This window comes from Petaurus breviceps, unplaced genomic scaffold (assembly GCF_028583685.1).
Source record: "Petaurus breviceps papuanus isolate PSGF00001 unplaced genomic scaffold, PetGlider_PUasm1.0 90740, whole genome shotgun sequence".
Taxonomy (NCBI): domain Eukaryota; kingdom Metazoa; phylum Chordata; class Mammalia; order Diprotodontia; family Petauridae; genus Petaurus; species Petaurus breviceps.
In genome coordinates this window covers 1,275,510-1,293,620 of record NW_027187330.1, presented here as the reverse complement: position 1 = coordinate 1,293,620, position 18,111 = coordinate 1,275,510, and the positions used below count along the sequence as shown (strand labels likewise).

Here is an 18,111-nt window from a genome sequence, read left to right as displayed (position 1 = left end):
TTTTTTTTTTTTATACTGAATTTTTTTTAAATTTAATTTTTTTCCTTTTAGTTTATAGGATTCAATTCCACAGTTCCTTGAGTTTCACATTTTGTCTGCTTCCCTCCCCTCCTCCCCATGGCAGCATATAGTCAAGTATAGGATCTGTAAATACTTTCAAATTATACATTAGTCAGGTTATAAAGATGGATTGTATCAGATGTAATGAAAAACGGTAAAGAGGACATAAAGCCAAACGAGAAGAAAAAAGATCAGGTATTTTGCTTCCACCTGGATATAAACTCAGTTTTTTCTCTGGATGCACATATTTCTCTCCATCATGAGTCTTTTGGGATTGACTTATATCACTGCATTGCTGAGAAGAGTCCAGTCTATCAAAGTTGGTCATCACACATACGTTGTGTCTGTAATTGTGTACAAATTTCTCCTGGTTCTACTCTTCTCACTCAGCATCACTTTGTATAAGCCTCTCCAGGTAAATATGAGGACTGTCTGCTCCTCGTTTCTTATAGCACAGTAGTATTCCATAGCATGCATATACCACAACTTGTTCAGCCATTCCCCAATTGATGGGCATCCCCTTAATTTCCAATTCTTTGCCACCACAAAAAGAGCTGCTATAAACATTTTTGTACATATGGGTCTTCCTCCCACTTCTGTGATCTCTTTGGGATATAACCCTAGGAGGGGTATTGCTGGATCAAAGGGTATGAAAGTATTTATAATGACTGCCTCTTTTGAACTTTTTTGTGCTATTTAAGTTGGTTTAACTTGTTGCTTATCTTTATTTTTATATTCTTAACCTTTTTTGACAAATTTTTGAATTAACCAGGTAGCTAAAAAATTAGAGAAATTCGAAACAAGAAGGAATCTCAATCCCTTAGTCTAACCCTCTCATTTTAAAGATGAAGATTCAGAGGGATTAATTAATTTTTCCTACATCAAACCAGGTAATTAGTGACTATCAGAATTAGTACCCAAAATTAGATACGATAGGTCTTATAATGAGATGTTGAGGGAAATATATGACTAATAAGAATAGTGATTGAATTTATATAAAGCATTGTTTACAAAGTGCTTTTACCACAACAATTCTGTGAATTAAATACTGCAGACACAGTGAGGAAACTTAACCTTTTAGAGTTTTTATGATTTAGCTTTGGTCATATAATAAGTGTTGCGACTGGGAGTAAATCTTTTAAGGCTGATATCAGGGGAAGACAGCTCTGGGAAAGATTTAACACTGGCTGGATGCTTTACTGGAAGGAATGTAGAGGACTGAAGATGAAATTCCACAATTTTTTTTACTTGTTAATATCATGTTTATTGGTCAAGGATATTTAGTAGTTAAAATTAGATTTTTGAACTGTATCTTGTTTCTCTTTCTCCTGTCCTGTGTAAATACGGATAATAAAATAGGCTCTTGGTTTGCTATTTACAGTAGTAGAAATACTATTGTTGTAACACTATATTCTCTTATTCCCCAGTTCAGTTTTGATGGCGTTTATTAAATGTCTGTTACATATTCTGTACTTCGAATACTTTTGGGGATGCAAAGATGATTAAGACTGTACTATTAAGGTCTGTTCATTTTAGTAGGAGGGAAAGTACACACACATGCATATGATAGAGAGAGAGAGGGAGAGAGAGAGACAGAAAGAGAGAGAGTGAGAGTATGTGTGTGTGTGTGTGTGTGTATGTGTGTGTATACATACAAATATTTATATTAGTATGTGGAAAGTTCCATGAAGATATAACAACTTTCCATCTGTAGCTCTGCTGAACAAGATGCTCTTCCCAGGTTAATATAATCACTCCAAATCTTATCACCTTGCTGCTAATTTAACTCCTTCCCACCTGCCTCAACCTCCCTTTCCCTCTTATTAGAGAACTGGAGGGTAGAACATAAATCTCTCCCAAAGTTTTCCTTTATAGAGGAAAATTTGTTGACTTTCTATCTTCAGCTCTCCTTGCAACATGATATTCCCTTCCTCTCCCTTCTCCCTCCCTGTCCCCCAGCTCCCTTTTGCGTTTTTTCTTCCTCTTTTAGATTATAAAGGGCAGCTAGGTGACTCAGTGGATAGATTACTGACCTTGGAGTCAGGAAGACCTGAATTCAGATCCAGCCTCAGACACTTGCTAGCTCTGTGACCTTTGGCAATTCATTTAACCTCTGTTTGCCTTAATCCACTGGAGAAGGAAATGGAAACCACTCCAGTATCTTTGCCAAGAAAACCCCATGGGTAGTATTAGTGTTATGTTGTACATGGGGTCTGAAAAATTGGACATGAATGAATGACTGAACAACAACAGCATTAGGTTGTAAACTTCTTGAGGGTAGGGACTGTCAATTTTCTTATTTGTATCCCTAGCATCTGGCACAGTGCCTGACACATAGGAGGTACTACTTAGTCAATGTTTATGGAATTGAGTAATAGATCCTGTTTATTCCTAAAGTTTTAACAAATCTCTAAGGTGGTTTGCAGCATGACTGTATGGAAGAGAGAGTTTTGTTAAGATTAAAATGTATTTGGTATCTTATTTTAGCTTAGATGTTTCTGTCCAGAAAAATGCTGTACTTTTAACTTAAGTTCATAATTTAACATTTTAATGTGTTTTCTTTTTAGTACCAAGATAAAGAAGAAGTTGTTTTATGGATGAATACTGTAGGACCATACCACAATCGCCAAGAAACATATAAATACTTCTCCCTTCCTTTCTGTGTGGGATCGAAAAAAAGCATCAGCCATTACCATGAAACTCTGGGAGAAGCACTTCAAGGAGTTGAGTTGGAGTTTAGTGGCCTAGATATAAAATTCAAAGGTAAATATTTCAGAATTTTTAAATTATAAATTAAGCACTAAGAAATGCTTTAATCTGTAAGTTAAATATTTACTTAGAAAATTCTATACATGATTTAATAAAGATTTCCATTGAAACATTTAGAAAAAAACTTTGTAGCTAGACTACTTTTGTAATCTCTTAAGGAAATTTAGAAAAATGATTGTTTTCATAGAGTTTAAGTTATATTCTTTTTCTAGCAACCTGTGAATATTTTTTGAGTTAATAGAGGACTATATTGAGGGACCTGGATATGGTTAGCCTGGAGAAAAGAATACTTAAGGGGCACATGATCACTCTTTTCAGGTATTTGAAGGATTATCATATGGTAGAAGCATTTGGCTTGTTTTGTTTGCCCACACAAGGCAGAACCAGGAACTTTGGGTGGAAGATGTAAAGAGAACAAGTAAGGATTGCTATCAGGAAGAACTGTTAATAGTTAGAGCTGCCCAGCAGTGGACTGGGTCACTTTGTGAGGTGCTGGAGTAGGAGGGGAAGCATGTGATAAGTTCTTGCTCTGCGCTGAGCACTGGGGATACTAATAGGACAGCAAGGATTGGTCACATTCTCATCGGATGAGACATAGTGTAAAGGAGGGTGCATTTTCATGGCAAATGGAATGACTCAGTGGCTTTTAGGGCCTGGCAGCAAGTAGCAGGCAAGATAGTGGAGACTATAGGGAACAATAGCAGGGCAAATTTGGGTCCAGGTGCTGACAGAGAGTTGGACTCTGGGTACCTCTGGTAGAGATGGGGATTGGCTAGGGTGTCCAGCACTGGTGGCAAGTGGATAGTGTGCATTTTGTTGGGGAAAGGGAAAGATTGGCTGCTGGTGGTGCTCATCTGTCCTGGTTCTTTTTTCAGGCTAGGGCAAGGGAATGGAAGGTCCTTTGCTTTCTGTAGTGGTTGGCTATTGCTGGTTCTGGTCTGCTTTGGGGTGGATGATGTTTAAATATATAGGAACTGATGAGATTACCAAGAAAAGACAACAAGAACTTTGGGATCTCCCACAATTAAAGGGTGGGATGTAGATGATTTATTTAGTAGATGATAATAATGAATTATCAGACAAGGGGAAGAAGACCTGGAGAGAATAGTGTCAGAAAAACTTGGGGAGGAGAGTGAAACAGTGTTAGATGCAGAGAATTCAGTAAAGTTAAGGATTTAGCAGTTAAGAAATCATTGGTAATATTGGAGAGAGTTGTTTAAATTGAGTGATTGAGGTCAGGAGCCAGATTGAAAAGGGTTGAGAAATAAACTACAAATAGATTTTGTACTTTGAATGAATGGAATATTTACTTATGAACTGGAGGAAAGAACATTTATGATATGATGACAGCTTTGTCATTTTTAGCTTTTCATTTGTGTACTGAATGCCAAGTTTGATTTTTTTTAAAGCAATCAGGGTTAAGTAACTTGCTCAAGGTTACACGGCCAGTTATTTCTGGGTGTGGTGCTGATTATCTGAGCCCGGGATTTGATCTCCAGGTCATCCCATTACTGGAGCCGGTGTTCTAACTTGCTGAGCCACCTGGCCGCCCCTAAGCAATTGGGGTTAAATAATTTGCTCACAGTTACACGACCAGGTGTTTCTGGGTGGGTGCTAAGTGTCTGAGCCTGGGATTCGATCTCCAGGTCATCCCGACACTGGAGCTGGTGCTCCTACTCGCTGTGCTACCTGGTGTAGCAGCAAGCACCCCAAGCGCGTCCTCAGGGTTTGCTGCCCATACAGGTTCTTGGATCTGCTTTGTTAAAGGAAAGCAACTCAAAATGGGTTAACAAGCTTACTTTAATCAGTCAGACATATATCGTTTACCTTGTTCAGGGGAAAAGGTCAGCACCCTGAACTTCAAAGTATACAGGCAGAATTGTCAAGACAGAAACAGATCAAGTAGACAGATTTCCAAACTGTCCAACCATTACATCCATACCCAGTCAACATCTGGGTTTCCACATCTGGGTTTTTCAAAGCCGGGGGACTCTCAAAAACGGCTTCCCAGAATTCAGATCAAATCACAGAACATTTCTCAAAGTGAGTCCCAAAACAAAGCTACACATCAGGGCTTATATAGCCTTCTCCTGGCTCAGAGAATGTAACAACCTTTTGGACCCACTGGCCAATCAAAAAGTATCTACTGAAAAACAAGCCTCCCACTCCAGGCTTCAGGTGCACTTTAGCCTAGGGGCAGGGAAGATCTTCCAAATTTGCATTCCCATTACACCTGGCCACCCCAAAAGTCAGTTCTTTGTCTTTTGAAGTTGTCTATTTTTTTTTTTTAAGCAATTGGGGTTAAGTAACTTGCCCAAGTTTACATAGCCAGTAATTTCTGGGTGTGGTGCTAAGTGTCTGAGCCCGGATTTGATCCCAGGTCATCCTGACAATGGGGCCAGTGCTCTTACTCACTGTGCCACCTGGCTGCCCCTCAAGTTTGATTTTTTTATCTACCTAGAAGCTTTTAAATGTTTCTGAATTATATCCATATAGTTGATTAAATTTAGGTTCCTTGAGAGCATGAACTATTTCATTTTTGTCTTTTTATCTCTAGTGCCTAGAATACTTGTGTTCGTATAGTTAAAGGAAACATTGGCAGTATGATTTAGCAGAGAGGAAGCACTGGATTATCAAAGTCCTTGGGTTCACATTCTCATATTGCTATTTACTACCTTTTTGACCTTGGAGAAATGAGATTGAGAAAGAGAGAAAGACATAATGACTTTGTTTCCTAAGAAATGTCATCCATTGTATCTAATTCTTTGGTCATTTTTCGGCATATTCTTTAGGATTTCCCTATTGTTCAAATCACACCATCAGTATGAAAAGTTCTTCCCACCATTTCACATCCAATACTCTCTTCTGTCCTTATCATTGTGCTGCTTTATTGAATAGTGCAGAGGAAAGATTGCTGGATTTGGAGTTAGAGAACCCACACTAAAATCTCAGTTCTTCCACTTAACTACCTAAGTGACTGTGGGCAAGTCACCTCATTTCTCTGGGTCTTTCTATAAACCTCTGTAAAATGAGGGAGCTGAATTAGATGGCTTTTTTGGAGGTCATAATTCCAAATTTCTTTCCAGAATGATTGGACCAATTCACAATTTCACCAACAGTGTGTTAGTATGCCTGTCTTTGTAGCTCTTCCAACACTGACTGATTGAATTATTTGTGATCTTTGCCAGTCTGGTGGGTAAAACTTAAGAGAGATTTTGATTAGCATTTCTCTTATTGTTAGTGATTTGGACCAATCTTTCATGTGGTTTGCCAATAGTTTGTTATTTTTTGAGAACTATTTTTGGACACTTTTTGTGTGATTTATTAACAATTTTATTTATTTAAAAATGGTTTATTTTGTAGGATCAGGATTATGGAGTTCAAGACCCATTTCTCCTTTAGGAGGTTGTACATGTTATTCTGATAGATATGTTATCAGTTTCATATAGGATGCAAATATTTTGTCTTTATTTGATACATGTACCACAGAAATTTTCTCTATATCCTTTTATTTTAGAAATGCTACTTTTTGTTAAAGTTTTTTTTTAATCAGCTGTAAAATCAACCCATTAAAAATTTCTTTTAATTTTTTTGGTTGATGAAAAGTTTTCTTTTTCTCTACAGTTGAAGTGAATAGATCATTCCCTTTTTCTCTTTTAGTTTGTGTGTTGATTAAAACAATTAAATCTTTAATGAAATCAAAGTTTTTGTAGTATATGTATGGTATGAGATTTTGGCCCTGTAACTCATTTTTTGCCATGCAACTTTACAAATTTCCTACCAATGTTTTAAAAAAAAAATTCATTAGAGTCTTTGGCTGTTTTATATCACCATAATTTCCTACCAATGTTTTAAAAAAAATTCATTAGTGTCTTTGGCTGTTTTATATCACCATAATTTCCTCCAATGACCCTCTTCCCCCTTCTGGAGAGCCATCCCATATATAACAAATGATATTTTTTTTAAAGATAGAAAGAAGAAAATTAGTGTAACTATTCAATTCATTGTAAAAGTCTGAAATTATGTGCAGTGTACCATGCTCATGGCTTTCCCATCTCTGCAGAGGGGAGTACAAAGTGGGTATCTCCTCATATTTCTTTTTTTTTTTCATTTGGAGCCATGTGATTTTGCAACATTTACTTTTAATGGTTTTTTTTTTTTTCCCTTTTTACATTGTTTTAAGTCATTGTGTAAGGGGCAGCTAGGTGGGACAGTGGATAGAATGCCAGGCCTGGAATCTGGAAGACTGATCTTCCTGAGGTCAAATCTGTTCTTAGACACTTATTAGCTGTGTGATACTGGGCAACTTAACCTTGTTTGCCTTAGTTGTCTCATCTGTAAAAGGAACTGGAGAAGGAAATGGCAAACCACTCTATTGTCTTTGCCAAGAAAACCTCAGATGGGGTAATGAAAAGTCTGATCCAACTAAAAAATGACTTAACAGTTATTGTATATGTTGTTTTTTTTCTTGAATTCTCTTTAACTCTTAATTAGTTCATGTAGGTCTTTTCATGTTTCTCTGTATTCATCATATTTGTCATTTCTTTTTTTTTTTTTGCCTTTTTTTGGGAGGGCAATTGGGGTTAAGTGACTTGCCCAAGGTCACATGGCTATTTTTTGTGTTAAGTGTCTGACGCCGAATCTGAACCCAGGTCCTCCTGACTTCAGGGCCAGTCCTTCATTCGCTGTGCCACTTAGCCACCCCCATATTCATCATTTCTTACAGCAGAGTAATATTCTATTATATTCAAGTGCCATGCTTTTTTTAGCCATTCTCTAATTGATGAGCATTTGTTTTGTTTCCAAGTCCTTGCTGTCATAAAAAGTGCCGCTATAAATAATTTGGTCTCTATGAGGAATATGAGGATTTTCTTAAAGTGGCCTCCTAGGGGTGTAAATCCATAAGTATACGGGGTATAAGTAGTGGAATCTCTGGGTCAAAGAGTATGGACATTTTAGTCACTTTATTTATATGATTCCAAATTCCTTTTCAAGACAGTTGTACTTATTCATAGCTCTACCAGCAGTACAGTAGCATGCCTGTTTTCCCCAAACCCCTGTAAGTGGTTGAATATTCTTAACTTTTGTCCTTTTTGCCGACTTGAACTGTGTGAGGTGAAACTTGAGAGTTGGTTTAATTTGCATTTCTTTTTTTTCAATGATTTGGACTATGCTTTCATATGGTTGTTAATGGTTTGCATTTCTTCCTTTGAGAACTGTTTGTATCCTTTGACCATTTATCTTTTGGGCCCCAGCAGTTTTTTTTGGGGGGGGGGATAACAATTCCAGTTCCTAGGGGTATTTAGTCATGGCTCTTATCACTGATTTTTTTTTTTAATTTGGTAGGTTCTGTTGGTAAGTTCTCTATTTTGTGGAGAGCTCTTCATAAAATATCTATATAAGAGGGCATATCATAAATCAAGAGAAATGCTATATAAGATAAAAAGATTAATTCATAATCAAAGAGTATATTATAAGGTAGAATGAAAGTTCATATTGTATTGACTTCTCCATCTTCTGTACCTTAGAAGGTGAGAATTGTAATACTAATGTGTTTTTAAGATGACAAGAGACCAGTGGAGGAGGAAGGCCTACAAAAATTTGCTCATTGTCATATCATCCCATTATTTGAAACAATTTATGTTATTGCATTCTTATCTTCATAAGCACATCTTATTTATTCCCTCACATTTTCTTAACCTGTTTTTTAAAAATATATATTGATATCTTGTTTATACATCACCTACATTTTCCATTATATTCTTCTCTTACCCCCTTCTTGAGAGCTATCCGTTATAAAAATTTAGCAAAACTAACCAAAATATCAACAAAAAGTCTGATGTTATATTTGGTCTTCCACATCCTTGGTTTCCCTCCTATGCAGAAATGTAAGGGGGAAAGATATCTTTTCATATCTTCCTTGGGGCCTAGCTTGGTCATTATAATTCCATAATATTCTGTTTTGATTGTTTTGTTATTCTTTTTATTTATATTATAGTCATATATGTTGTTTCCAGGGTAGGTAGGTGGCATGGGTGGATAGAGTGCCAGGCCTGAAGTCAGGAGGACTCATTTCCCTGAGTTCAAATGTGGCCTTGGACCCTTAACTCTGTGGCAAGTCACTAAACCCTCTTTGCCTCGGTTTCCTCATTTGTAAAATGAGCTGGAGAAGGAATTGGCAAATTATTCCAATATCTTTGCCAAGAAAACCCCAAATACGGTCACAAAGAATTGGAAACGACTGAAACAGCTGAGCAGCAACAATGTTGGTTCCCTGGTTCTGCCTACTTTACTTTATATGTGTTTACATAAGTCTTTTCCATGTTTCTCTGTATTTGTGATGTTTATTAAAATATATGCTTCTTAAAGAACATTTCTTTAAAATACACAGTGCTTTCATCTTTGTTGTTAGTTTGAAAATAAATTTACCAGCCACAGTTAAAGTAATTTAGTGACTGAAAGAAAAATTACTTTAATAAAAAATTATTTTATGGGTAAAATTGAAAAGAATAATTTTAAAATATATTCTTCTCAGAATTATTAAATAACTCCAGATTAATCTTTTTAGGAATAAGCTGATCTATTTATCCTTATTAGAGTTTGTAGGCAGTGTATTGATCTTTCTATTTCTAGTCTTATTTTACTGTTACTCCCCTCTTTAGAAAAGTTTTAAAATTAGAAAATAAAAAGCTTAGGGAAAGTGACTTTTTTCATGTGTGTTTTTCATTATATACTTCACAAATAGGTTTGTGGTCTAATTAGACTATTTTAATTTAAGCAGATGATGTGCAGACCAACTACTGTGAAATTGACTTAGACAAAGCAAAGAGAGATGCTTTTGTATATGCTATCAAGAATCACTACTGGTACCAGATGTACATCGATGATTTACCAATATGGGGTAAGTAATGTATAATTTAAAGTGCCTTTTGACATTTTCATAATCACTATTATTTATTTAATCATTTTGTACTGAATTGGTTACTGCCTTTACAGTGACTAAAGTAATTCTGTACTTCTGTACATGTATACACTATATATTAAAGTAATTAATTTTACCATGTTGTCATAGTCTTCTATTACTAATTATGAGGAAGCATCATTCTTATTAAAACCAAATTAATGAGAAAATCAAATCCAACATACACCTTCCAAAGGGAGATACACATTTTACGGAGTAAAACAAAGATAATTTTAAATTCAGAGGTTTAAAGTAAGCTTGAAGTTAAAGTAGTTTTGAGGGTGACTGTTTCATACAATGAAATGGTGGGTTTAAATATAATCTGACTAATTCTGGCTCTTAATTAGTGATAGGGTATGGTTAAACTCCTGTGAATATCCTTAGTTTTGCTGTTTCTCATGTTTTTTCCAAAAATTCATGTTCGATTTAAATACTTTTTGAACAGTAAGCCTTTGATAAGCTATTCTAGTCAGAGAAGTTTAGTGTATAAAATCTATAATGATATATAACCCCAAAGTTATCCAACTTTAGAATATTTTTCAACTTATATTTGAATTTTTAAGTGCTTGCTGTTCCTCAGATATTTCATGCTTAAAAAACATGACATGAAAATCTGACTGAGGAACATTTGGAAAGTTATCTAAGCCTTCCTCAGTCAATCCCATTTATTTATTTGTTGCTTACCTGTCTGTCCATACTAGGTATGAATATATAGAATCATCTATTAGACAAATAAAGAACACCCAAACTTAACCTTCTTAATCTAAGCAAACATTCTGTCTAGTTCATCCTTTTCCTTGGCTAGGGGAAGTAGAGGTAGATGGAAGTGAGGGCACGTTTTGGTTTAAAAAGCCTTTTCATATTAATTGAGTTGCATGTAGGACAGGAACTTTACACTTTAGCTCCAGGTTACATTTTAGCTGATTCAGCAGTCGATTTCCTATTATAAACTAAGGCATTAACAGGAAGCATTTACATAGCCTTTGAGGCAACATGCCTACCTTTTGGTAAGAACATAAATATTTCATTTTAGCCCTGAGGTGAGAGATTTTTATTTTCTTTAAGCAAAATCTTTGTGGCTTAGATTAGCATAAATAAGTGTGGTACAAAATACAAACTACACAGTCAGTTTTCCAGGGTTTTCACAGACTTTTTTTAACTGTGATATTCTCTTTAAGACTATGGACAAGGACAAATCTAGGGATTGTTATTCTCTCTTAATTGCTTTAAGTTGTGAGTGAGTAGCCATGACTTTTGAGCAACCTACCATGAAAACTGAGCATTTGGTATTGTGTTGTAATCATGTAACATTTTCAGTATGGTTTAACCTGGCATATATTTACTGATGTATATAATTGTTTTGAATGGTGATTTTGTGTGAAAGGTAAACGGTTCCCATAAATGGCCATACGGAGTATTATGGTGGCAACAGGATGTGGTTGAATAAGCCTTGGATTTCTGGGTTCCACTCCCAGCTATGTTGTTTAGTGTGTGACCTTGGGCAAATCACTTCATCCTTCTGGGTTTCAGTTTCTCTATCTGTAAAAGGAGATTGTTGAAATAAATTATCTCAGAGGTCCCTTCCAGATCTTAATAGTCTGTTCTTCTCAGAGAGTGTTGTTTTAAAGTGTTTTTTTTTCCAGTTACATGTAAAAACAATTTTTAACATTTGTTTTTTAAAAATTTTGAGTTATAAATTCTCTCCCTCCCTCTCTTCCCCTCTCCTTGAGAAGGTAAGCAGTTTGACATAGTTTATACATGTGCAGTCATGCAAAACATATTTCCATATTAGCCATGTTTTGAGAGAAAACAGACCAGAAAAATCCCAAACAAACCAAAACCCCCAAAATAAAGTAAAAAATGCTTCCATCTGTTTTCAGACTCCCATCAGTTCTTTTTCTGGAGTTGGATAGTGGTTTTCATCATAAGTCCTTTGGAATTGTCTTAGATCATTATATTGCTGAGAATAGCTAAGTCATTCACATTTGATCATTATATGATATTGCAGTTATTGTGTACACTGTTGTCCTAGATCTGCTAACTTCATGTTGCAACAATTCATATGAGTCTTTCCAGGTTTTTCTTATACTCTACCATCTTAACTCCTCTCCCTTTCCAGGTTTTTCTGAAAGCATTCTGCTTGTCATTTCTTTTATGTAGTTTTTTTTTTTTTGGAGGGGAAAGATAGGGCAGTTGGAGTTAAGTGACTTGCCCAAGGTCACATGGCTAGGTTGAGGTTTTTTTTTTATGGTAAGTGTCTGAGCCCAGATTTGAACTCAGCTCCTCCTAATTCCAAGGCTGGTGCTCTATTCACTGTGCTACCTAGCCACCCCTCTGCTTGTCATTTCTTATAGCACAGTAGTATTCCATCACAGTCCTATTCCACAGCTTGTTCAGCCATTCCCCAATTGATGTGCATCCCTTCAGTTTCCAATTCTTTGCCACCACAAAAAGAACTGCTATAAAATTTTTTGTACATTCATTTTGGACGAAGTTCTTAACCTTTGGAACCTAAACTTCCTAATCTCTAATCTTTAAGACTCCTTCTAACTCCAAATCATATGATTATTTATGGGGTCTGCCAAGTGTGAGGAAGGGAGAATTGTGTCAAATAGAAAGATGTTCATAGGTCCTTGAAGGTGCTAATATTCTATTAATGATTGTTATAGGCCTCTCACCTTCTCTGAGGATAGAAATATAAGTAAGGAGAAGTAGCTGTGGGAGGAAGGCATATGAAAAAGGGTCTGATAGATGGAGGAGTTGGCCATAGAACCTCAGGCTCAGGGGGTCATTACTTTGATCGTGGTCCATTACAGGGTGAGGGACACTGCCCTGCTTATATCCAAGTCTTAAGCTTTCCCAGGCCTCTAGCTTAATTCTGTCTCAGGTCTCAATAATTGTGGGCATGCCTGTTAGTCAAGGGAAGTTGAAACATCTAGGTTTTGGGGAGATACCTATTTTCAAATATTTACTGGAGCCTGTACTATCCCTTTCCCTTTTTTCTGAGGGCAAATGACTTGTAACCAGTCACCACCTAGTAAGTCTTAGAATGATATACTAAACCAATTCTCTTTTTAAATCTATTAATGACAGAGAGCTTCTCTAGAAGGATGTCATGGAAGCAAATCTACACAAAATAATGTCATGGTCTAAGAAATTATCTGAATTTCTTATTTCTTTGTGAATTGAAACCCAAGGATTAATCAGCAAACCAGGACTTCTACTCTGTGTTCAGCATTGTGCTAGACTCTGAGAATGGTATAGACACAGACAGCTAGCTAAGACACTCCCAGAGTTTAGTGTCTAGTTTGTGCTTGGAGCAAGCATATACATTAAGTGATATGTAACAGCAGTAATAGGCAATAAATGATAGGTATTACCAGATTATTAATGCTAATTGGAATTCATAGCAGGAAGTCCACCTGGAATAATCATGGCAGGTTTTTTGGAGAAGGTAGAATTTAAACTAGGTCTTTTAAGGATAGACAGGATTTGGATGGGTGAGGAGGGTGTATCAGTCAGTTGAAATGTCATGAACTGAGATATGGGGAAGGAAAAGCAAAGGCCTTTTTGGGGGGCATTGAAGTAGGCCATTTGGTTGGAGAGGGTGTTTATACAAGGGTGTAATAGCTGAATTTTATATGCATTTACAGTCTGTTCCAGATCTGACTTCCAGCCAAGGGTGCAAGGCTGAGATGTTTGCCCTTGTTTTATAAGCAGTTGGGAAGCTATATTCTAGGAGTTTGACAGGGAAAGCAAACGACTTCATTTGAAAGGTGGTGCTAGAAGTAGAGTTGAAGTGGGAATAATTCCAGACATGCTATATAACCAGTACAAAAGTAGCAAGGTAGGTGACAGAATGACATGTTTGAAAAACAGCAGGACTGTAAGAGTGCCAGAAATGGAGTCATGTATGACAAAGTTGGAAAGACAGGTTGGAACCAGATTTTGAAAGGTTTTAAAAGCTAAACAGAGGAGCTTATACTGATCCTTGAAGCAATGGGGAGTCATTGGTACTTTTTGAGGAGGGCACTGACATGGTCAGACTCCTACATTTTATGAAAATCTCTTATACAATTTTGTAGAGGATGGATTGGAGAGGAGAATGGTTTGAGGTATGGCAAGACCAATTAGGAAACTATTCCAGTAGTCCAAGTAAGAGGTGAAGAGGACATTTACTGGAGATAATGTGGAGGTAGGACTAGTAAATTCCGACTGTTAGATATGTGGGATGAGGGAGTGGGAGGAATCATGGCTCATACCAGCATTGTGTTACTGAATGACTAGAAGGATGGTAGTACTCTGGACAGAAATATGGATATTTAGAAAGGATTTTGGGAAAAAGGTGACGAGTTTAGTTTTGGATTTGTTGAGTTTGATATGCCTGCAGAGACACCCAGTTTGATTAGATGCTTAAGACAGGTACTGTAGTTTAAAAACAACACACACACACATACAGTTATACACAGATATATATGAATATGTATATACTTATATAATACACTCATATCAAACAAATGGATGTACATGTATGTATTTTTAAAGTAATCTTTATAGAGATAACTAAACTCATGGGCGCTAATGAAGTTGGTCATCAAATTAGAGAGTAGGGAGGTGGATTAGAAGAGAGGGCCCAGGACAGTCTCACAGAATAATGTGATCAGAGTGGTGTCTTATTGATATCACTGTGGTATAGATGTGCAGGCTGGATTAGAGAGTATGTAAGAGTCGAGGTAGGGAGATTTTATAGGAGAGTATTGCAGTAGTCAAGGCAGAGATGTTAAGGACCTAAACTGTGGTAGTGACAGTGAGCTTAAAAAAGAAAAAATGAATGTGGGAGACATTACTTTAATATGACCTATATACTGTGAAGAAAAATCAGTAGAATTTGTAGATTGAGTGGATAAGCAGGTAAGAGGGTCAAAGATGATTCCAAGTTTTTTGAATAGCCTGGATTGCTGGAAGTATGGTGATAAGAACTTTTCTGAATCTTTTTCCTTTAATAATAAACTATTATCCTCACAAACTTTTTGTAGAGAGAGTTTGTGCACTGTAGTACAGTGTTAGACCTGGAATCAAGAGAGACATGGCTTTCAGCCAGGTTTCTGACACTTTCTAGTTGTGTGAATGGGCAAGTCACTTAAACTCTCTGATCCTCAGAGGCTCTAATGATGCAGCTAGGGGGTGAAGTAGATAGAGCTAAACCTGGAGTCAGAAAGATCTGAGTTTGAATCTCGCCTCAGACACTTAATTAACTGTGTGACCATGGGTACGTCACTTAATTTCTATGTGCTACAGTTTCCTCATCCTGCTTTACAGGGTTATTGTGAGGATCAAATGATACAATAATTGTAAAGCACTTAGCATAATTTCTTTTTTTTTTTTTTTTGGTATTTTTAAGCAATCGGGGTTAAGTAACTTGCTCAAGGTTACATGGCCAGTTATTTCTGGGTGTGGTGCTAAGTGTCTGAGCCCGGGATTCGATCTCCAGGTCGTCCCAACACTGGAGCCGGTACTCCTACTCGCCGAGCCACCTGGCCGCCCCACTTAGCATAATTTCTAGCATAGTAATCACTATATAGATATCAGCTGACATTGTTTTATTATTATGAATACAATGACTATTCTTTTAAATTTATTTCATTATATCATACAGCCAATTACTATGTGAACTTGAGCAGCTAGGTGATGCAATGGATAAAGCCCTGGGCCTGGAGCAGGAGGTCCTTGAATCTTTAGTTTGAATCTAGCCTCAAACACTTAGGAGCCTAAGCAAGACATTTAACCTGTGCCTCAGTTTCCTTAATTATAAAATGGGTATAATAATAGCATCTGTCTTAGATATGTTGGGAGAATCAAATGAGATAATATATATATATATATATATATATATACATATGTGCTACATAACTTTTACCTATTATTATTGTTGCTGTTGAACAAGTCACTTAACTTTTCCTGAAACTAAGGTTCTATATCTATAAAATAGAGATAATAATTGTACCACTTTTTTCATAGGAATACACTTGGCAGACCTTAAGATGCTATATAAATGTGAATTGTTGTTAATTGTGCAAGACCCCATCAATTCTGATTGGGTTTCAGCTAGAGTCAAGGAAGTCTTTTTAAAATCAGTTGGTATTTGAAATGGGTCTTAACTTTTTTGCTATTATTTCAGTGTCAAAGATTAGTTGAGTTATAGGCCATTATAGTAGTAGAGAATATCCTCCATTGCAAGAATATGTGAGACTGTACAAACTAGAGACCAAATAAATGCTATATATTGTGGTACCAAGTTCTCTAGGAATTTGGAAGGAGGGCAAGGGTTTGCATTATGGGTAGGATTTGTAGTTGGAAAAGAGAAAAGCTAAATTTAGACAGACCCTTGTAGTTAAAAAAGAAACATAACATATATAAGTGGTATTGTACAGTTGTGTGTTGAGTTGTGAATATAAGCATTAGGGCCATCTACTTTTAGGAGGTCTGGGCTTTCACAAAGGGTAGTTGATCTGGGACATATACTTCCTGGTGTACTTTGCAGGGACTACACATTTTTTTTTTCCAAATGCTTTATTAACTTCTGATTTACATCATTCATTTCTACCAGATTTAGAGTTATAAATTTTCTTCCCGTTTTTCCCCTACCCACCGCCCCAAAATAGCAGTCCCACAGGATATCCCCTCCTCCAGTCTGCTCTCTCCCATGTTTTCTCCCATACTCCTTTCGACTTTTCCAGTGGATCTCTATGCCCCAGTGCCTGTATTTCTTATTTCCCAATTACATGTACAATAGTATTAATAATAGTGTGTGTGTGTGTGTGTGTATTTATTTATTTACTTGAGTATTTGATTTTAAAACTTTGAATTCCAGATTCATTCCCTTCCTCCCTTGTCTCCCACCCTTACTGGGAAGATAAGCAGTTCAGTATAGGTTGTACATGTGTGGCTAATGCAAAACAATAACATAGTAGATATATTGTGAAAGACTGACTATATTTCCCTCTCTCCTATCCCACCTCCCACTTGTTCTATTCTCTACTTTGATCCCATCCCTTTTGAAAAGTGGGTGCTCCCAACTTCCCTCCCCCCCAGCCTGCCCTCCCTTCCATCATCCCCCCTCTCATCTCCTTCTCCCCCTACTCTCCTGGAGGGTGAGATACCCTATTTAGTGTGTATTTCATTCCCTCCTCAAGCCAAATTCAATGGGAATAAGGTTGACCCATTCCCTTTTGCCTTCCTATTCTTCCCCTCCATTGTAACCATTTTCCCTTGCCTCTTCTATATGAGATAGTTTACCCCATTCTGTGTCTCCCCATCTCCTCTCATTATATTCCTCTGTCACCTCTTAATTTCACCTTTTAAGTATCATCCCTTCCTGTTAAATTGGTCCCATGCCCTCTATCTATGTATACCTGTAAACATATATACACACATTCACATATGTATTCACATGCCCATATACCCTCATATATAGACATATATATTTCTATTCCCTTCAACTACTGAGAAAAGTTTCATCAGTTACAATTATTGTTTTTCCATGTAGGAATGTTAATAGTTCAACTTTGATAAGTTCCTTATGATTTCTTTTCCCTGTTTACCTTCTCATGCTTCTCTTGCTTCTTCTATCTGAATGTCAGATTTTCTGTTCAACTCTGGTTTTTTCATCAAGAATGCTTGAAAGTCCTCTATTCCACTGAATGACCACATTTCCCCTTGAAATATGATATTCAGTTTTGCTGGGTAGGTGACTCTTGGTTTTAATCCCAGCTCCTTTGCCCTCCCGGAATATCATATTCCAAGCCCTTCGATCCCTCAGTGTAGAAGCTGCCAGATCCTGGGTTATCCTGATTGTGTTTCCACAATATTCAAATTGTTTCTTCCTGGCTGCTTGTAATATTCTCTCCTTAATCTGGGAATTCTGGAACCTGTCTATAATATTTCTAGGAGTTTTCTTTTTGGGATCTTTTTCAGGAGGTGATCGGTGGATTCCTTCAACCTCTCTTTTGCCCTCTGGTTCTAAAACATCAGGGCAGTTTTCTTTGAGAACTTCCTGGAGGATGATTTCTAGGTTCTTACTTTGATCATAGCTATCAGGTAGTCCAATAATTTTTAAATTATCTCTCCTGGATCTAGTTTCCAGGTCAGTGGTTTTTCCCACGAGATATTTCACATTGCCTTCTATTCTTTGATTTGTTGGGATCTGTTTAACAGCATCTTGATTTCTCATAAAGCCATTAGCTTCCATTTGCTCCAATCTAATTCTGAAGCAATGATTCTCCTCATTGAGCTTTTGAGATTCTTTTTCCATCTGGCAAATT

The 18,111-nt window shown here is 36.7% G+C and overlaps 1 protein-coding gene across 1 annotated transcript in view; it reads left to right on the top strand.

Annotated features, from left to right (window-relative positions):
• TM9SF3 (transmembrane 9 superfamily member 3) overlaps positions 1-18,111 on the top strand; it is a 77,611-nt gene that overhangs the window by 14,028 nt on the left and 45,472 nt on the right. The window contains exons 2-3 of the mRNA XM_069067078.1: positions 2,628-2,823; positions 9,611-9,730. Coding sequence (XP_068923179.1) covers positions 2,628-2,823; positions 9,611-9,730 — 316 coding nt within the window. The remainder of the gene's footprint in view (positions 1-2,627; positions 2,824-9,610; positions 9,731-18,111) is intronic.